The sequence below is a fragment of the Tenrec ecaudatus genome, chromosome 1, assembly GCF_050624435.1.
Source record: "Tenrec ecaudatus isolate mTenEca1 chromosome 1, mTenEca1.hap1, whole genome shotgun sequence".
Taxonomy (NCBI): Eukaryota; Metazoa; Chordata; class Mammalia; order Afrosoricida; family Tenrecidae; genus Tenrec; species Tenrec ecaudatus.
In genome coordinates, this window is record NC_134530.1 from 21,755,841 (window position 1) to 21,774,605 (window position 18,765).

The following is an 18,765-nucleotide window of genomic DNA, read 5'->3' on the forward strand; positions in this document are numbered from 1 at the left end:
TGTTTAAAACAAAAAAAAATAGAATTGTGTCTTTGACTTAGCTAGTACCCTTGAGAATTAGTGCCCAGACACTATCACAAGATACTGTGTGAGGCCAATTAGAGGGGTTCAACTTAGGGTCACCGCGATGGACGATTTCTCGTTATGTCTTGACAAACTATATGATTCCCTCAACTATGATTCTTCTAAACGATGTTATTTTGCCATCAGAAAACAGTCGAGGTTGACTCTTCAGAGTTTCCCTGTCTGATCTACACTTGGAGAGCAGGGAGCATTCTTGTTGTTAGGTGCTGTGGAGTCAGTTCTAACTCATGGTCACCTACTGTCCAGCAGAACAAACTGTTGCCCAGTCCTGGGTCCTATCCACCCTCGTCAGGAGGCCGGGGTCCCTTGTTGCAGGGAATGTGTCCACTGTCCACCTGGGGGATTTCCCTCCTTCTCACTCCCCATCCACCCACCCTGATGCCCTTTTCTAATGACTGGTCTTTCCCTTTGGCACAGTCAAATGGAGCAATTCGAAATCTCACATCCTTACCTCTAAGCAGGACTCTGGTTGCATTTCTTCTAGGTGGATCATCATGATTATTAATGACATATTTAAAAGCTTCTGGTTGGGAAACCAATGGGCGCCTTGCAATCCCTCTACCATGCACAAGAGAGTCCTGAATAAAGCCATCACTCGTGGGTTAAAACTCTTTTGCCCAAGGGTGTCAGGCTCATCAGCTCCACCAGGGGAGACCAGGTGATTATGCCTGCTCGCACAAGGTACCTGGGGATCGTGCCCCAAGGGCTAGGGAGTCCCATATAAGCCTGCAGTGATGGTTCTGCTGTGTGCTCCCTGAGAAAATATGCCCTTCCTACATACTCCCAGGACAACCGTGAGGCAACAGAGAGCTCCCAGCCCCCTGCCATGCAGCAGCCAGTGTCTGAGAGGCCTTAGGATATGAAGGAGGCACAGTAGCTGCTTTTCAAGTAAGTGTACCCAGACCACAAGCGATAGGAGATGGGACCGGAGAAGATCCCCTGGAATGGCTCCCAGAGGTTGGGGACTTTCTGGCCTGTCCCACCCACCAGGACTCTAAGTGCCACTTCCAAGACTCCTGAGTGGGTGGCAGAACTGTGAACCGGTCGGGAAAGTGAATGCTAGACCAGAGCCCTGGATCCTGGATCCTGGTTGCACATGAAAGTCTAGGCAAGTGAAGTGTTGAGCCTGAGATGCTTGCCCCCTGGGGCTTCTGAAAATCAATGGGGTGTTAGACGGAGTGTACTTGCCTCCATGGTGGAAAGTGGATTGAAGAACAAATATATATCGTTTTCCTGCTTAGGGGTAAAGGTGTGTGTGGGGGCTGTGAGAGAAGAAAGCTAAGGGTCTTCCCTGCACCATCAATGCTCAACAAGGGCGATGCTGTCCCTATGGTCACACTGGTGATGGCTTGAGTTATTTTGGGTCCTCCCAACTAGAGGGGTTGGTGCTTCTGGCTTCAAATAGCTGTAAACCAGGGATGCCACTCAACATGACCCCATCCCAGAGAGTGATCAGGAACCACATGTCAGCAATACCTTGGCATAAGATTCTGTCTCTCCACTCTTCTCTATCATCCATCTTTCTCGTCATCTTTCTACCTGTGATCTATCATTGTCGATCATCTATCATATGGAGAGAAGTCTGTGTTGGAGCTAGAGAGTCAGTTATTGAGTGAAAACTACAAAGACCCTGTAAAACTGGGTGAGGCTCCTATGCTGGGGAAGCCGCATTGCTTCAAGACACCTGCCACCCATACGATCAACACGTTGATCACTCACCTGCACCCTGAGCATGTTATGGGAAGTCGTGAGCTTGATTCTCGTCAACTGCTGTGGAGTCGGTATTGTTGGCTCATGACGACCTCATTCACACTGGAACCAAGCAGTGCCTAGGTATGGGTCTCCCCACGGTCTATTGCAAATCATTGGCTGGTTTTCAGAAGTAGGCTGCCAGGCTGGGAAGCTGGGTGCTCCGCGGCCATCTCGTTAGCATCACAGCAACACACGAGCCTCCACAGACAGGCAGGTGGTGACTGTGCGTGTGGCTCATTGGCTGGGAAATGGACCTGGGTCTCCAACCTAGAAGGCCAGAATTCTACAACTGACCCGCCCCTGCCCACTATCACAACCTGCTCTGCATCTCACAACATTGCCAGCCAAGCCAAGTCAATGCTGAGACTGTGCCAACTCAGCAGCAGCAGCCCGTGGGTGTCAGAGTAGAACTGTTCCACATGGGTACCAAGAGCTGATTTTTCAGAATTACATTACCGGGACTTCCTTCTGGGGCAACTCAAAAGGTTAGAGCAGATTTGAACCTCCAACCTTTTGGTTAGCAGCCAAACACATGGACCTTTTGCACCCCACAGGGACTCCATGAAACTAAGTATGAATGCATTAACTCCCCGTGTAACAGATGAGGAAGCTGAGGCTCAGAGAGGTTACGTGACCTGAGCTTTGAAGGGAGGGTGAAGAGGAAAGAAAGGAGGTGTCCAACCCTTATTGACTCTCATTTCTTCCTTTAGAGCTGCCTGGACATGGGCAATCAGACCCACGTCTCGGAGTTCATCCTACTTGGCCTCTCCTCCGAGCTCCAGCGCCAGCAGGTCTTCTTTAGTCTATCCTTCACCCTGTACTTGATTGGAGGTCTGGGGAACCTGCTCACCCTCTTGGCCATCATCTCTGACTCGCGTCTCCACAGCCCCATGTACTTCTTCCTCAGCAACCTGTCTCTTCTTGACCTCTGCTTTACCTCCTCCACCATCCCCAAGATGCTGGCCAACCACCTGTGTGGATGCACCACCATCTCTTTCCCAGCATGCTTGGCCCAGATGTATTTCTTCATAGCTTTTGGGGCAGCTGACAGCATCCTTCTCTCAGCCATGGCTTATGACCGCTACCTGGCCATCTGTTGCCCACTGCACTATGTGACCATCATGGACGCCCTTCGGTGTACCTTGCTGGTGGCGGTACCCTGGATCTCAGCCAACCTTGTCTCCCTGGTCCATACGATCCTGATGACTCACCTGTCCTTTTGCTCCAACAGAATCCCACACTTCTTCTGTGACCTCAATGCCTTGATCAGGCTCTCTTGTTCTGATACACACGTCAATGAGATGCTGGTGCTGGTCTTGGGGGGCTCTGTGGTTTTGATCCCTTTTGTGTGCATCATGGTCTCTTACACACCTATCGCGGTGGCTGTGTGGAGGGTGCCCTCAGCGCAGGGAAAGTGGAAAGCCTTCTCCACCTGCGGCTCTCACCTTTGTGTAGTCATTCTCTTCTATGGAACGATCATTGGCGTCTACTTCAACCCCACAGCCACCCACGCCACTCAGAAGGACATGGCAGCCACAGTGATGTACACTCTGGTCACTCCCATGATGAACCCCTTCATCTACAGCCTGCGGAACCGAGACCTGAAAGGTGCCCTCAAGAAACTCCTTGGTGGGAACCACTTGGCTAAATTGGCCAACTCTCTTTAGATGATGGTTGTGGTCTCCCTAGGTTATACACATGAAGACTGAATTGGCAATGCTTTGTTATCTGTATTGTTACAATTTCTAATTCTAGGGGGAGGGGAGGAATAACCAAATCACCAAATAAAAATTTAAAAAATCATTTTATTGGGGGCTCATACAACTCTTATCATAATCCATCTATACATCAATTGTATAAAGCACATTTGTATATTCGTTACCCTCATCATTCTCAAAACATTTGCTCTCCACTTAAGCCCCTGGCATCAGCTCCTCATTTCCCCCCTCCCTCTGCACTTTCCCCTCCCTCATGAACCCTTGATAATTTATAACTTATTATTTTGTCATCTCTTACACCTTCCCACGTCTCCCTTCACCCACTTTTCTATTGTCCGTCCCCCAGGGAGGAGGTTGTATGTAGATCCCTGTCATTGGCTCCCCCTTTCCACCCAACCCTCCCTTCACCCTCCTGTTATCACCACTGAATGAAATGTTTTTTGTTTTTTTAAAGATCCAATTACTAAGATTAGAACTCAGGGTTGTTTTTCCTTAGTCTATAGACATACTCACACAACTCTGAAAAAAGCGACCCCCCCCCACTTGCCATACTTTTCTTCCTTCTGACTACATCCTGAGTAAGTCTTGATTCGATGCTACCCTGCCTTTATGTATGTAACATCTATGTAACTGTCTATGTAACATCTCTCTTGAGAATGAGAAGGTGGGAACAGTGTTGGCTAGAATGTAGATAGCAACATCCTCACCGCCATCATAGGGACCCGATAGGAATAGGCTAGAACTGCCCCTATGGATTTCTGAGACTGTAATTCTTTCAGAGAATAGAAAGCGTCTTCTTTCTCCCACAACCAGGCTGGTGATTTCAAACTATTGACCTTGCAGGTAGCTGTACAACACCTAACCCACATTCTATTTATTGTCTTCTAAACTTCTATGGTGGTGGTGGTGGTGGTGGTGGTGGTGGTGGTGGTGGTGGTGGTGGTGGTGGTGGTGGTGGTGGTGGTGGTGGTTCTGCTGGGAAAACCTGCTCTGGCTGAAAACTTCCCTTGATTTTCCATGCATGATATGGTTGTGTGTTGCTTCTGAGTCAACTCTGACTCGTAGTGACCCGCTGTCACAGAAGGAAACATTGCCTGGTCCTGCACCTTCTTCCCCATCGTCCCCATCGCCCGTGCACACGAGTCCATTGCTGTGGCTAGTATGTATTTCAAATGCTTTCCATCCTGCGGGGATTATCACCCAGCACGCTATCGATCAGGTCCTGTTGTGATCCAGGGGGGGTTACACGAGCTGATGTTCATAAGTAGATGATCCCACCTTTCTTCCTAGCCTGGACGCTCCATTGAAACCACTCCATCACAGGGGACCCCGCTGGCATCTGAAAGAACAGTGACATAGCTGGCAGCATCGTGATGACGTGCACGTCACCACAGGATGACGACCAACTGGCAGGTGTGGTGGTGATTTAGGGTAGCGACCTATTTATTTAGGCTGATGAGTTTTATAGGTTTAAAAACATCATGGGGACATGAACCACTGACTAGAAATGTACCTCTAAATGCAGAGGGTGCCATAAGACTGAAGAAAGAGGTGGGCAGCTCGAGAGTGATCGCAGGGGGGTGGTTAGTAGGGTGACTTCATATCAGGAAAGCCGTGGGATCCAGGGAAACAGAGTCACTTGTCCCTGACTCACAGTGGAGGCGGCAGTTTGATGACTTGGGTGAACAAAGGACACATGCGCTGACTTTGAACTTCCAAAACTACCCCATCGGAAGTTACATGAGAAGTGAACTGTCAGAAGCCCACGGTGACCACATACAACCTCGCAGCATCAATTTCCCCTTCAGTCTAACCCTCAAGGCTGGGTCTTACCATCTGACAGGCCCCTCCTCTTCTGCAAGGTTCCAGAGGGCCCCCAAAGGAGGTGTTCCAACTACATAGTTGGGGACAGAAAACATGCCATAGTGGAAGGGACAGGAACACTAAAGACAAAACACAGCAGGAAAAAAACCAGCAGGGACAGAATTGTGTCCCTGAAAAATATGTGTCAACTTGGGTGGGCCAGGATTCTGAGTGGTTTGCAGGTTACCAACTGACCCTCCACCCCCCCACCCCATGATGTCCTCTGATGTAATAAGTCAATCAGTTGTAAAAGGCTTAAAGGTGGGACGCCACGCCTTTAAACCTAGCACAGTCCTGATCAAATGTAAGGGGAGTGTCCCTGGAGAAAGGCCTACAACACCTGCCCCTTTTCTCTTAAACGAGAGCAAAGGAGAAAGGAGTGAGCCGAGAAGGGCGATCCACCAGTAAGAGATAACATCCAGTGGTGGAGCACATCCTTTGGACCCAGGTCTCTGTGCTGGAAGCCTCCCGCCTCCAGGGGAAGATGGATACCCTGGCATCTGCAGACCTCCAAGGAATGCCGGGCACACGGATGTTGCGAGGCGACGAGGAACTTTCTCCAAAGCTGACACAGACAGAAGGCCTTCTGCTAGAGCTGGTGCCTGGCTCTGCGCTGCTAGTCTCCTAAAGGTGAAAGAATAAACGCTATTTGTTCAAATGGCCCGCTTGTGATCTTTGTGTTGTAGCGGCACTGGATCCAGGACAAACCCTAGACCCAGGAGAAGACCAACAATCAGCAGAAACACAGCCTTGCCAAGCAGAAGAGAAGGAAGACACGCAGGTGGTCACAGCAGAGCAGCATCCGGCACGTCCAAGGCCTCTCTCAGTTTGTTCACGTGGCCTAATAAGTCTGGTAAGTAGGTGCATCTTTTACAGTCTTTTTATGAAGATCTCCACATAGTCCACCCTGAGTGGCTGTTAACATGCCTGGAGTCAGTCCATCCTGAAGCACTACCTTATTCATCTGGGTGGACTCAGCAGTGAACAGCCCAAGCGTTCTCAGCTTTGGTTCAGGGCCTGTTTAGTAAAACTGGTGAGAGCTTCCATTTGTCCCCTTACTTCTAGGGAACCAAAAGGGAGGCCAGAGCAGAGGGTTCCCCTCGCATGCCATGCTCAGGGATCAGCTAGCCTGAACCATCCCAAAGGTAGTAAAGATCTTCTCATAGGCACAACTGGGAGCGGTTGTAACCGGTCTCTTGCCAAGAGGTGGGGTTCTGCATCCTGGAGACGCACGATAGCAGACACCCACCTGAGCTTGAACATGCATGGCAACAGCACCCAGAAGTCAACCCAGATCTAGAAGTATCCAAAGCAAAACAACCCTGCAAGACTGAAAAGAAGGAAGCAGAGGGGTGAGTTTGTAATAAAGACAAATACAAAGTAAAAAGAGAGAGTCGTGTGGTTACAGAACTACCAAACGGAGTGGCTTCAAGTGGATTTAACCTGGGTGAAAGGAAGGGCCGTGCACAATAAGAGGATGGTTGGCAACATAATAATAATAATAAAATTATGGAGGCAAGGGAAGGCAGGGGGGAAGTGCCGGAGTTCAAGGTGACAGAGGTAAATGCTGGCATGATAGTAGTCATAGGCTATCGCTTCATGGAGAGACACACAGGCGGAATGGGAGTAAGAGGGAGAGTGGAAGTCTACCCACAAACATATAGAGAGATCTGACAGGGACATGTGTACCTGAGTGTTTCCTTTTGCTGCGAACATGTCTACAAATGTGGTGAGGCATACGGGAGTAAAGTTAGGAAACTTCTTAGACATAACAAAATCCCTTGAGGGAATGAGTCCCTGGCTTATGGGCAGGCCAGAGTCTGGCATCAGGACACACACTAAGGTAAGTGCCCATCGTACAGTTCACGGACAGCGTGCTACATCCCACGTGAGTGAGTAGTTCATGACGGGGGTCTTCAAAGCTCATGAGTGGCCATCCAATGGGCGGCTACGGAGTCTTCCATGTGCGGAGGAAAGAAGAGTGATGACAATGGAAGACACCCAGAAATACCTAATCAGTCCTGTGGGTTCATGGACCACGTGAACGTCACTCCCCATAACCCTGCGACCAGCATGAGTGGTGTGCAGCTGCCACTGTGAAGTGCGCGGAATGCTAACATAATAAAAGGCACGGGGAAATGTGAAACAAAACACAGACTCATCAAAGAGACAAGACTCAAGAGACCCGAGAACTAGAGAGGCGAGGCTCACTGAGCCATTTATCCTTCCGCCCATCATTGAAGCCCACGTGTTTATCAGTCAGGTTGGCACAATAAACTAACTCAATCCACCCCTTGCCAACTTGGCACCTGTACGTCATTCTATAGCCTCAAAATTGCAATTAAGTAACACCTACAGCTTAATCCTATAATCCTGTGAATTTTTCCCCTACCTATGAAAGTTTGTAAGCCAACCACTTCATGCCTTTATCCTCCAATTTTGGGGATCCAACTTATATACTGCCCACTTACAGCAACCCAGTTCTCTGAGAAGACAATCATATATTTCAACACGAAGAGTCTTCATTCCAATTGGAACCTTGTGAAATCTACATCTATAAGCAAAATCAAATCTGGACAGACAATCCATAAAGTCAGCAACAATATGCACCAGCTCACAGGCTCAAAAATCTCCATCTGATTGGGTTCTGGTCAACTCAATGTGGGCTGCCTCACTCAGCCTCCACAAGGTGCCCATTGTTCGCCTTGCCTTTAGACCATGGGCTTTCACCAATACTCAACAAATCTAGCGCCCTCATGCTAGGTCATGAACTTTAGACCTGTCAACCCGCTCTCATGTTCTCTTTTTCCTGTAAACCAAGTCCACAGGTGTCAGTGGTCAAACTCAACCCATCTCCTTATTGCTGCATTTCTCTCACTTCCACTCAACAAGTAGATCCAGGTGGTCACCTAGCAAGCATTTCAGCCTGTTCACAGGCTCCCTTCAACATTCCGTCCCAGAGGAGTTTTCTTCAAGGTTCCAGATTTTTTTTTTCAGCTTTTGACAAGGACTACTGGTTCCAGAGTACTCCAAAGCACTGGGAAGGGCATATCTTTCTTTGCAGATGTGGCCTAAGCCCATCTAAAGATCAAATTTTTCAACGGCTGAAAGCAAGTGGGCTTACAAACTTTCTATTTTCCTACTTCCCATATTTCCCCCAGAAACAACTGAGTAACCAGTGTGGCTTTATCTGACTTCTGGCTAGACAAAGAAGAAAAACTACCAGGAGGGAGAAGTCAAACAAACATCTACTCTCCATCTTATGATTTGTTTCTCCCCACTCCCAAGGTGTCATAATGTGTTAATCTGGGTCATTAGAGAAACAAATCCACAGAAGCTCGTGTATAAGAGAGAACTTTATATAAAGGTTAAGTAAGTGCACATGAAGAAAACATCCCAACCCAGTGCTGCCCAAGCCCACAAGTACAACATTAACCCATTAACCCATATGTCCAACACCAATCCACAAAGTCCTCCTCCATCTCACAAAACACACGCAATGACTCCGACAGCAGGGGGAAAGCCGAGTCAGCGAATGTGTAAACATCTCAGCACTGGCTGGGGTCTGCACACAGCTTCTCCAGCACTCAGGACTGCATCAGGGTAGGTCCATGTGACTTCTCATCAGGGATGTCTCTCAGGAAGTGAGCCTTGCCAGCTGAAGCAGGGAACTGGCTAAGGCAGCTGCACCCTGGTCCGACCATCAGAAAGCAAGAGACCCGAGAACTAGAAAGGCGAGGCTCACCGAGCCATTTATCCCTCCGCCCTTTAATTAACCCCACATGTGTTTATCGACCAGGTTGGCACAATAAACTAACTAATTCAGCGAGATAGCACTAATCCGAAACTATTGAGAATAGGAATCCCATATGATCCAGCAGTACCCCTGCTGGTTAGATGCCATAAAGAAGTAAGAGCTATAACACGATCACATGCACTGCCATGTTTGCTACAGGCTTTTCCACAATAGTAGGAAGTTGCACACAGCTTGAAGAAGAATAGATATATACACACAACAGAACCCTATGCATTGCTTTAAAAAAAAAAAACAATGACAAGACCACAAAACATCTCATGACATGGATGGATCTGGAGCACATGCTGAGCAAAGTTGAGCCAATCACAAAAGGGAAAATGTTGTTTGAAGCCACTGCTTCCTGGATCCATGCTTCTCCAGTCTTCCTTAGTCTTTATCCAACATTCACAGACATAGAGGAGACTGAAAATACTATCACTCAAAAATGAGGCACTGATACCAAGGGCGCAAGCAGAAAGCAAATGTTTTGAGAATGAGGATGGCAACAAATGCACAAATGTGCTTGACACAATGGATGGATGCATGGATTGTGATCAGAGTTGTACGAGCCCCCAGTAAAATGATTAAAAAAGCAAACCAACAAAAAATTATCATTGAAAACACAGATCATCACCAAGACAAAGACTGACATCCTACGGAACAGACTGGAGATTCCCACGGGAGGGAGGGAGGGCAGGCGAGGATGAAAGATGAACCAACAAGACTGGAAGGATGATAGGTATAGACTTAGATGTGAGGAAGATGGAGGTTCATGAGAGGGAGAGGTGAAATCAAGGGAGAGGGTGAGACAGAATACAGGGAGGTGGGCGGTGGTGAGTGATTTGAACTCTGAAGGCAGAGTTGATCATCTGAAATGTAGTGTGACCCCCACCCCCAACCTGACTCACAATAACGAAGAAAGAAAAATCCCAAAGCACAGACAATGGCAACAAAGAAACCAGGGGAGAAACAAAACAAAAACCCCATCACATGCGTACAGGCTGTACAGATGAGACCACTTGGTTCGAGCATCACTGTAATTGGACAGTAAGGACAGCTCTGACCAGAGTACATGAAAAGATTCAATAAAAACTTAGCATCGAGCTTCAGCCTTGTAAGCACTTTGTAAACTAGGCTTCCGAAAATCTTCTTGTCGTTGTAACCAACAGGATTTTTTTAGATTCATGCATTTCTGCCAGAACCCTATATCATGAAAATTTCACAGGCAATTATTTGTGTCACCCCCTCTGAAAGGGTCACCAGTGTAGTGTGTACTCTCAGAACCCACCTAGAGATGGCTCGGCAAGGGGCTCACACAAGACACGGGCACCATTGAACCTGTCCTTCTAGATTCTTTTTGTGAGCTAATCAATGTTCACTTTTAATGATAAGGCTGTTTTTTCTTACCTGTCGGTAATGACACCAGTCTCCCAACCCCCCGGTAGTTATAAGAATTTCAAGAAATAAATGAAAAGCATGTTCTGCAGGGTTTTCAGTAGCTCAATTTTGGGAACTAGATCCCCGGGATTTTCATCTTAGGAGCACCTCGATGGACTCAAACTCCCAGCCTTTTGGTGACCCAACGAACATGCAGCCCATTGGCCATTTGCTCCACCCTGGCTGTTGTTTGAGATGCCAAGTAGGCTGTGGCTCACAGCTACCACGTGTGCAATAGAACAAAGCACAATTGTTAGGCATGATCCCATTGTTGCAGGCACTGCGTCCATCCATCTCCCTAAGAACCTTCCTTTGTGTCTTTGACCCCCCACTCTACCCCGTGTGATGTTCCTTGGCTGTGACGGGCTCTCTCTCCTAATATAACCAAGGCACAGAGGTCTTGCCGTCCCTGCTCTAAGGAGCCTTCTGTGTGTCCTTCTCTCCAGACAGATCCGTTTGCTCTTCTCATAGTTCGCGCCACTTCCACGATTCTTCCCCAGCATCCTAATTCACCCGCACCCATTGTTCTGCGGTCTCCCTTATCCGCTACCCAACTTCCACAGGCCAACGCGGAGACTGAAAATACTGTGGTTCGGGTCAAGCACCTTAGTCTTCAAAGTGACGTCCTTGTTCTTCCACGTTTAAAAGAGGTCTTGGGCAGCAGGTGAGCCCCGTGCGATGAGTCCTTCGATCTCTTGACCGCTGCTTCCATGATTGCGAATCCCAGCAAGGGATTCCCCGGACGACTCCACTCCTCTCTCCGTTCATCGCCATGTGGTCGATCGGCCCGACTGTATGGGTTTTTGTTTTCTTTTAAATGAGTTGCAGTCTGTGCTGGAAGCTGTCGTCTTCGACTCTCATTGCCAACCGCCCCAAGTCCTTGTCGCTTTCAGAAAGCAAACTCGTGTCGTTTACACAGTGGGGGTTGTTAATAGGCCTCGCTCCCATCCTGATGACTCATTCTTCTTCACGTCTTCCACTTTCTCAGCATGTAGACTGAATAAGTACGGTGGAAGAATACGATTCCAACACATACCTTTCCTGGATTTAAGCCATGCAGTATCCCTTGCTCTGGATTTAATCCAGGCGATATCCATTGTTCTGCTCAGACACCTACCTCCTAGTTTGCGGACAGGTTCCCCAGGGGCACAATGAAGTGCTCTGGAATTCCCATTCCCCTCCATGGTATCCATAGTATATTGTGATACACACAGGATCTTTTTTAAAAAATCAATTTATTAGGGGCTTTTACCACAATCCATCCATGTGTCGAGCACCTTTGTGCATATATTGCCATCATCATTTTCAAAACACTTTCTTTCTACTTGAGTCCTTGGCATTGATCATTTGTTTGCACCAAGAACATGATAAGTCAGACTTCCAGGGCATAAAATTGCCACACTTTCAGAGAGTTGAATATATAATTTTAAAATATTTATTGTGCTGTGAAAGTTTCCATGGGAAATTCATTTCCCATTCAGTAATTCATAAAAATGTGTTCTGTGACATTGCTTGTAATACTTGAAGTACCGTATATACTCAAATATAAGCCGACCCGAGTATAAGCCGAGGTACCTAATAATTACCTGGGAAACCAGAAAAATGGATTGACTCAAGTATACACCTAGGGTGGAAAATGCAGAAGCTATTGGTGAGTTTCAATAATTCAAAACAAATGAAAATAAAATTACTAAAAATTGAGACATCAGTGGGGTAATGTATTTAAATATTTATTTTAAATAAAAAACATAAATAAAAGGACAAGTCATTTAACATTAGTAAACCAGCACAGTAAGTGGAAAATAGGTTCAACAAAAGCAATAAGGTATCAACAATGATACCTTAAGGGTACTATTCCCTGAGCTCAATCAGCAACCAAACTAAAATGTAGAGTTAAAATCCTTGAAAACTGGATTCCTCCTCATCTTCTGTATCCCAATGCAGAGCTTCAGCTGGTGTGAGGTCATCATAGACGCTGTCCTCACTGAGATCGCTGTCATCACCATCACTGCTGTCATTTTCATACAAAGCGCAGTCCTCACTGCCATCCATAGCATTACTAATACTACATTTCTGGAAGGCACCTTGCACCATGTCTTCTGGAATGTCTTCCCATGCATCTCGAACCCACTTTGCTGTTAACTCTATGTCAGGCTTCTGGAGATTTCCTCCTTTTGTTAGTCGGGCTTGACCAGATGACATCCATTCATGCCACATCAGTTGCACACAGTCTTTAAAAAACTTATTCAAAGATACGCATCATAGGACGGCTCTGATTGGTTAGATGTGAGTAAACAAACATTCAAAGCCCTGCAGTGTCAGCGGGGCTTTGAATGAACAGCGGAGAAATGGCGAAACAGCAATCACCGGTGAGATGTACCACTGATCCGTGTATAAGTCGAACCCCGAACTCGGCTTACACACGAGTATACACAGTATGTTCTCACCAGAGCTGTGTTTTTGTTGTTGTGATTGTTGTTAGGTGCCATCAAGCCAGTTGCAGCCCATAGAAACCAACTCTGTGCCCAGCAGAACGAAACACTGGCTGGTCCAGCACCATCCTCACCTCACAGTTCTTCCTGTGCTTGAGCCAGCTGTCCCAGTCACTGTGTCAGTTCATCTCCTGGAAGACCTTCCTTTGTGATGCTGCCCCTCCACTTTATCCAGCATGATGTCCTTCTCCAGGGCCAGGAATTTTGAATAAAACATTCCTGGTTGTCTTTGACACACATATATATTTAAACACTTGCAAAGTTATTCAATAATTTTAAAACGCTTTCGTGTTTTGCTGGGTCTGGATCCTGCGTCTGGCTTGTCAACCTTGGGTTCTTTGGACTTGAATCACTGGCTTGCCATGTGGCCTTCTCATTCCAGGAGTAGATAATCCAGAACGAGATATTTTTTAAAAAAATCAAACATATGTCTGTCCAGTCCATTTTGACTTTTTTCCAAACAGGATGCCCTTCTTGGCATTGACCACCAATGAAAGCTACCACCATTCCATGAAGAGATGATGGGTTAGACTGACAGCGATACCCACTGACCAACCCGAGCCTCACTACAAGGATGTCTGTGAGGTGATCATTCCCACTGCTCCTATTATGGTTCTCATGTACCTTAGACAGGATGTTATCGGGACATGTCAATAGGACACCATGCTTGGTAAGGTAGTGGGTCAGTGAAAAGGAGACTCTCAACAAGATGGACTGAGCGAGCAGCTACAACAATGGACTAAAAGATAACAATTCAGAGGCTGGTGTAGGGCAGGACAGGGTTCCATTCTGTGCATAGGGTTGCTATGAGTTGGAGTTGACTCATGGAACCTGACAACAACAAACTCCTTGAATAGAAAGCAACTGAAGACACACAGCACGCCTCGTGATAACATAGCAACTATTATAAGATAAACATCGTGATTGTTGTTGTTAGCTACCTACCATCAAGTCGATGCACAACTCATGCCAACACCACACAATAAGGAATGAAACACTGCCTGGTCTTGTGCCAGCCCCATGATTGGTTGCAGAGCTAATTACTATGATCCATGGGGGGTTATTGGCTCATTTTCAGAAGTACATCATTCGGTATTTCTTCCTGGTCCACACGAGTCTGGAACTCCGTTCACACATGTTCAACATCATGGAAACCTGCAAGCCTCCCCCGACAGATCAGAGTTGCCATGAGGTTCATTGGCCAGAACTCAAACCTGGGTCTCCCACATGGAAGGAGGTAATTCTATCACCAACACCCCATCCCCATGTCCCCAGATAAAGTAAGTATATATTTTTAATATCATCAGACAGAGAACAATACAAAGTCAATTATGGTGGATGTACTTAGGTTAAAATGTATTTTCCTTAGCTGAAAGAAATAGGAAACAAAAGTTGTTTATAGAGGTATGCCTATATGGATGTATATATGTAAATACACTAATTTATAATGAAAGCAATAGAGACCAATATACATATATTTATATGTTACATATTAAGATAGCAGACAGACTTTGGACCTCTACTCAAGGCCTCCCTTAACACAAGAGCACTTTGTTCTAATAACCTGGCACTCTGTGATACTCACCTTCCCAGCATAATCATTGAAGACAAAACGTGTGCATAAGCAAATATGTGAAGAGAGTGGATGGTGCCCGGCTAGCAAAAGAAATAGCATCTAGGGTCTTAAAGGCTTGAAGTTAAGCAGTCAGTCATCCATCAGGGAAGCAAATAAGCTGACATGGAAGAAGTACACTAGCCTGTGTGATCATGAGGTGTCGACAGGATCGTGTATCAAAAGATCCAAAACAAGCAACTATATTAATGTGAATGAGGTTTGGAGTGGAGACCCAAAGCCTAGCTGTAGACAATTGGATAACTCCCCACAGAAGGGGCATGATTCAGCTAAGGTGCAGTATAACACCGATGAAACATACATCATTCCTCTAGCTCCTGAATACTTCCTCTTCACCCCACCCCCACTACCATGACCCAGTTCTACCTTACAGATCTAGGTAGACTGGAGAACACACATTGGTACAGATAAGAGCTCTCAACACATGGAATACAGGACAGATAAACCCCTCAGGAACAGCAGTGGGAGCAGCAGTATTGTGAGGGTAGGGGGGTGGTCAGGGAGGGGGAAGGTTGGATATATAGCTGCCCCCCAAGGGGATGAATAACAGAAATATGGGTGAAGGGACAGTGTAAGATATGAAATAATAATAACAATATACAATTGATCAAAGATTCACAAGGGTAAGGGAGTGGGGAGGGAGGGGGAAAAAGAGGAGCTTATACCAAGGGTTCGAGTAGAGAATGTTTTGGAAATGATGATGGCAACATAGGTGCCAATATGCTTGATACAACTGATGTATGGAATATTCTAGGAGCTGCAAGAACCCCATAAAATGATTTTTAAAAATATATATTATCTTATCATTTGATCTCCCTATTGACCCATTTCAAAGCTGTTTAAGTATTTGTTGTTGTTGTTGTTGTTGTTGTTGTTAAGTGAAGGGGAAATACACGTGAATTAGCCTCTGGTGCATGCCCTCTGACCACGGACGGGGATGTGAATAGGCTTGCTGCTGTGCAGGACACTTTGGAAAGTGGACTGTTGCACATGCTGTTAGGTTAAATTTTAAAACCCTGTCATTTGATCTCCATCATGATCCATTTAAATTTGTTCTTGATTTTAATATTGTCCTGCTTTCTCTTCGATTGAGGTTCTCATCTGTTGTACTTTCTTATTCTTGTTGGTTTCTATTTGTGTGTTTGTTTGTTTGTTGATGTTTTTCTATAATGGAAGCCAGGATAGGTAAACCCATAGAGACAGTCACTGACTTAATGGTCCCTTGGAGGAATGGCAGGGGAGATTGAGGGAAATGGGAAGCGCATAACGATGAGGACAAGAATGGAGAACATGTTCTAAAACGGATTGTGGTGATGATTGTACAACTCTTTTCGATGTCATTGAACTATTGAATTATTTGATATGGGAATTATATGCCAATCAAACTGTTGGGGGGAACAAAAACTCACCGCCATCGAGTCAATGCCGACTCATAGTGACTCTGAGTTTCTGAGACTCTAGCTCTTTATGGAAGAAGAAAACTTCATCTTTCTCTCACAGAGCGAGAGTTTCACACTGCTGACCTTGTTGGTCACAGCCCAGTACATAACCAGGGGTCCTAAAATCCTGTTAAGGTTCTAGACTGTTAAATTCAAAGCAAGCCTCTATTGTACAGGACTAGACATATCCAATAGTGGGAAAGAGGTAAGAGCAAGGCGCCTATGTCGAGAAACATACTGAAAAGGTGGCATCTCAACACAGTGGGGGGACGTCTTGGATTCTTTATTACATTGTTTTATTGACGACCATTCACTAGCCATCAAGAAATCAGTTAGACACAACAACGTTAATTGGTCATCCTCATTTGTGGGAGGTTCAGATTCCAGATGTTGGCAAGCCTTTTGGGTCAAGAGCTGGGCAGCACCTATTTCTTTGTCTGACCTTGTTAGACTCTGTCAAAATGACTCACGTCTGGTTACAATCCAAAAGCACCAGAAATTAAAAACCAAACCCATGGTCAGCTGATTGCTCCCAACTCACGACACCATGTGCAAGGTAGAACAATGCTGCATCGGCGAAGGACTGTCAGGGAAGCATGTTGCCGGGCCTTCTGTGGTCTTTTAGGAGAGTAAAACTCACTGTCAATAGACAATGCAGACATGAACAGGTGTGGTCACAACCCCATAAACCTTCATAAAAATAGGCCATGGCCCACAGGTTGTATGTACTTTGTGACCCTGAGGCCTACCATATAAAGGAATGAGGAGAAACCAGCAATGTTTTTGAAAGGAGTCCCATTAAGGCATGAGTAAGCGAAGGCCTTCCTCAAAACGCTCAACCTAGCACGATCAGTGGACAGCAAGACAGTGGCCATCGCGTGGGTTCAAATGGCGCCCCCATGTGTGCCCGAATAGAACGACTTCCACGGAGTTTCTTAATGACATTTTTGGAAGGGACACTGCCAGGTCTTCTTCTAAGGCACCGCTGGGTGGACTCAAACTTGTTGGTCAGCAGCCAAGCATGTTCACTGTCTGCACTATCCAAGCACCTCATCTGACTCAGTCATCATACACCTGTGCATAAACCCAACAGAATCGAGCATAGAGATTCAAACAGAGACCTGCCATCAATGCCAACGGAAGCACTAGTCACAGCAGGGCAAGGGTGGAAGTCATCCAAGTGCCCATTCACAGAGGAATGGAGAAGCAAATTGTGACAGGTCCCCACAGTGGGCTATTATTCAGCCCGATATATGAAGTCCCGATACATGAGCACTGAAGACATAAGTCACTGGAAATAGGGCCTAATCCCACTTACATGAAATATCTTGGAGAGGCAACTGGGTGGAGATGAGAAATGTCGATGATTACCTGGAGCAGGTAAGAGGGGGGAAAGTGGACATGTTTGGAACTGGGTAGTGGTGATGGTCACGCAGGTGGTGGGCATAATTGGTGCCACTGAATTGTACTTGTAAGAAGGGTTGAGAGGGCACCGTCTTGTTTGTATGAGAGCAAGTCAGAAAGTGTTGCTGCAAACTCAATAAAAACAAGCATTAAAATAAGGTGTCAAGATATTCAGCTACCTTGTCTCAAGTGCCCCTTCCATGTAGGTCTGTGCATTTCTGGGTGCAATCTTCCCTCCTCCTTTCACATCATGTCAAAATCACAGTTCCGGCACCCTCCAGGGACTTGGATCATCTCCTTTTTAAATGTCCTTTGAGTTTGAGGGACATAAAGAAGTGTGAAGAAGCAAGCTTGGGTCTTCAGGGAAGTGTCCAGGACAGTGCTGGCCACCCTCAGCGACGAGTAGGTACATGGTCATGATGGAACGAAGTGTCTTGCCTCAACTTTTCCTGGCCTTTTTCTCACCAATATGGTGTTCACTTTTCTTAAAGCTTCTTCCTCCTAAGCACCCTTGATCATCCTTTGAGAAAACCAAATGAGTTGACCCCTGGGAACCCCCAAAGCACAGCAGCCTTCTGCGTGGACCTCTCTACCTTGCACTCCCCGGCCTGGGAACATGGAGTTTGGATTGCACCCATGTCTGAAGGCACAGAAAGAGACTAGGACAAGCGTTTGACCGAGACAACCTGTCGACAGTCGTCCACTCATCCCACAGATGGGGCCAAGCACAAAATGCTTGCAATAAATCTGAGGGTGCATGAACTGGGCCTCTAGCAGTAGTTCTTCTTAACTTCTACCAGAATAAACAAAAAGTTAAACAAGGAGCAGCGGCAAGATATTTGTGGACGAATTCAGAATCTGTAAAAGCTAGCTCTCCCCCCAAGCACTGTAAATCAGTGAGAGCAAAACCTTGCCCCCCCAAACAAACAAAGACTAAAACCGTCATCTTGTGACTAATGCAGCTATCAATCCGAGAAGGTTCTCAGCCCTCTTGCAAAGGGTAAAGGGCTCAACTGCAACCCAAAGGTTGGCATTTGGAAGCTCCCAGAGGTGCTGCGAAAGAAAAGCCTGGCAATCTGTTTCCAGGAGCCACGGTCTTGAGCGTCCTCCGGAGCAGAGCTCCACACTGACACCCACAGGGTTGGCA

General features: G+C 46.5%; 1 protein-coding gene across 1 annotated transcript; it reads left to right on the forward strand.

Annotated features, from left to right (window-relative positions):
* Positions 1–2,558: 2,558 nt before the first annotated feature.
* Positions 2,559–3,503, forward strand: LOC142453956 (olfactory receptor 1f45-like). The gene has a single exon (XM_075555540.1). It carries the CDS (start codon positions 2,559–2,561, stop codon positions 3,501–3,503), a length of 945 nt encoding a protein of 314 aa, XP_075411655.1.
* Positions 3,504–18,765: the final 15,262 nt, after the last annotated feature.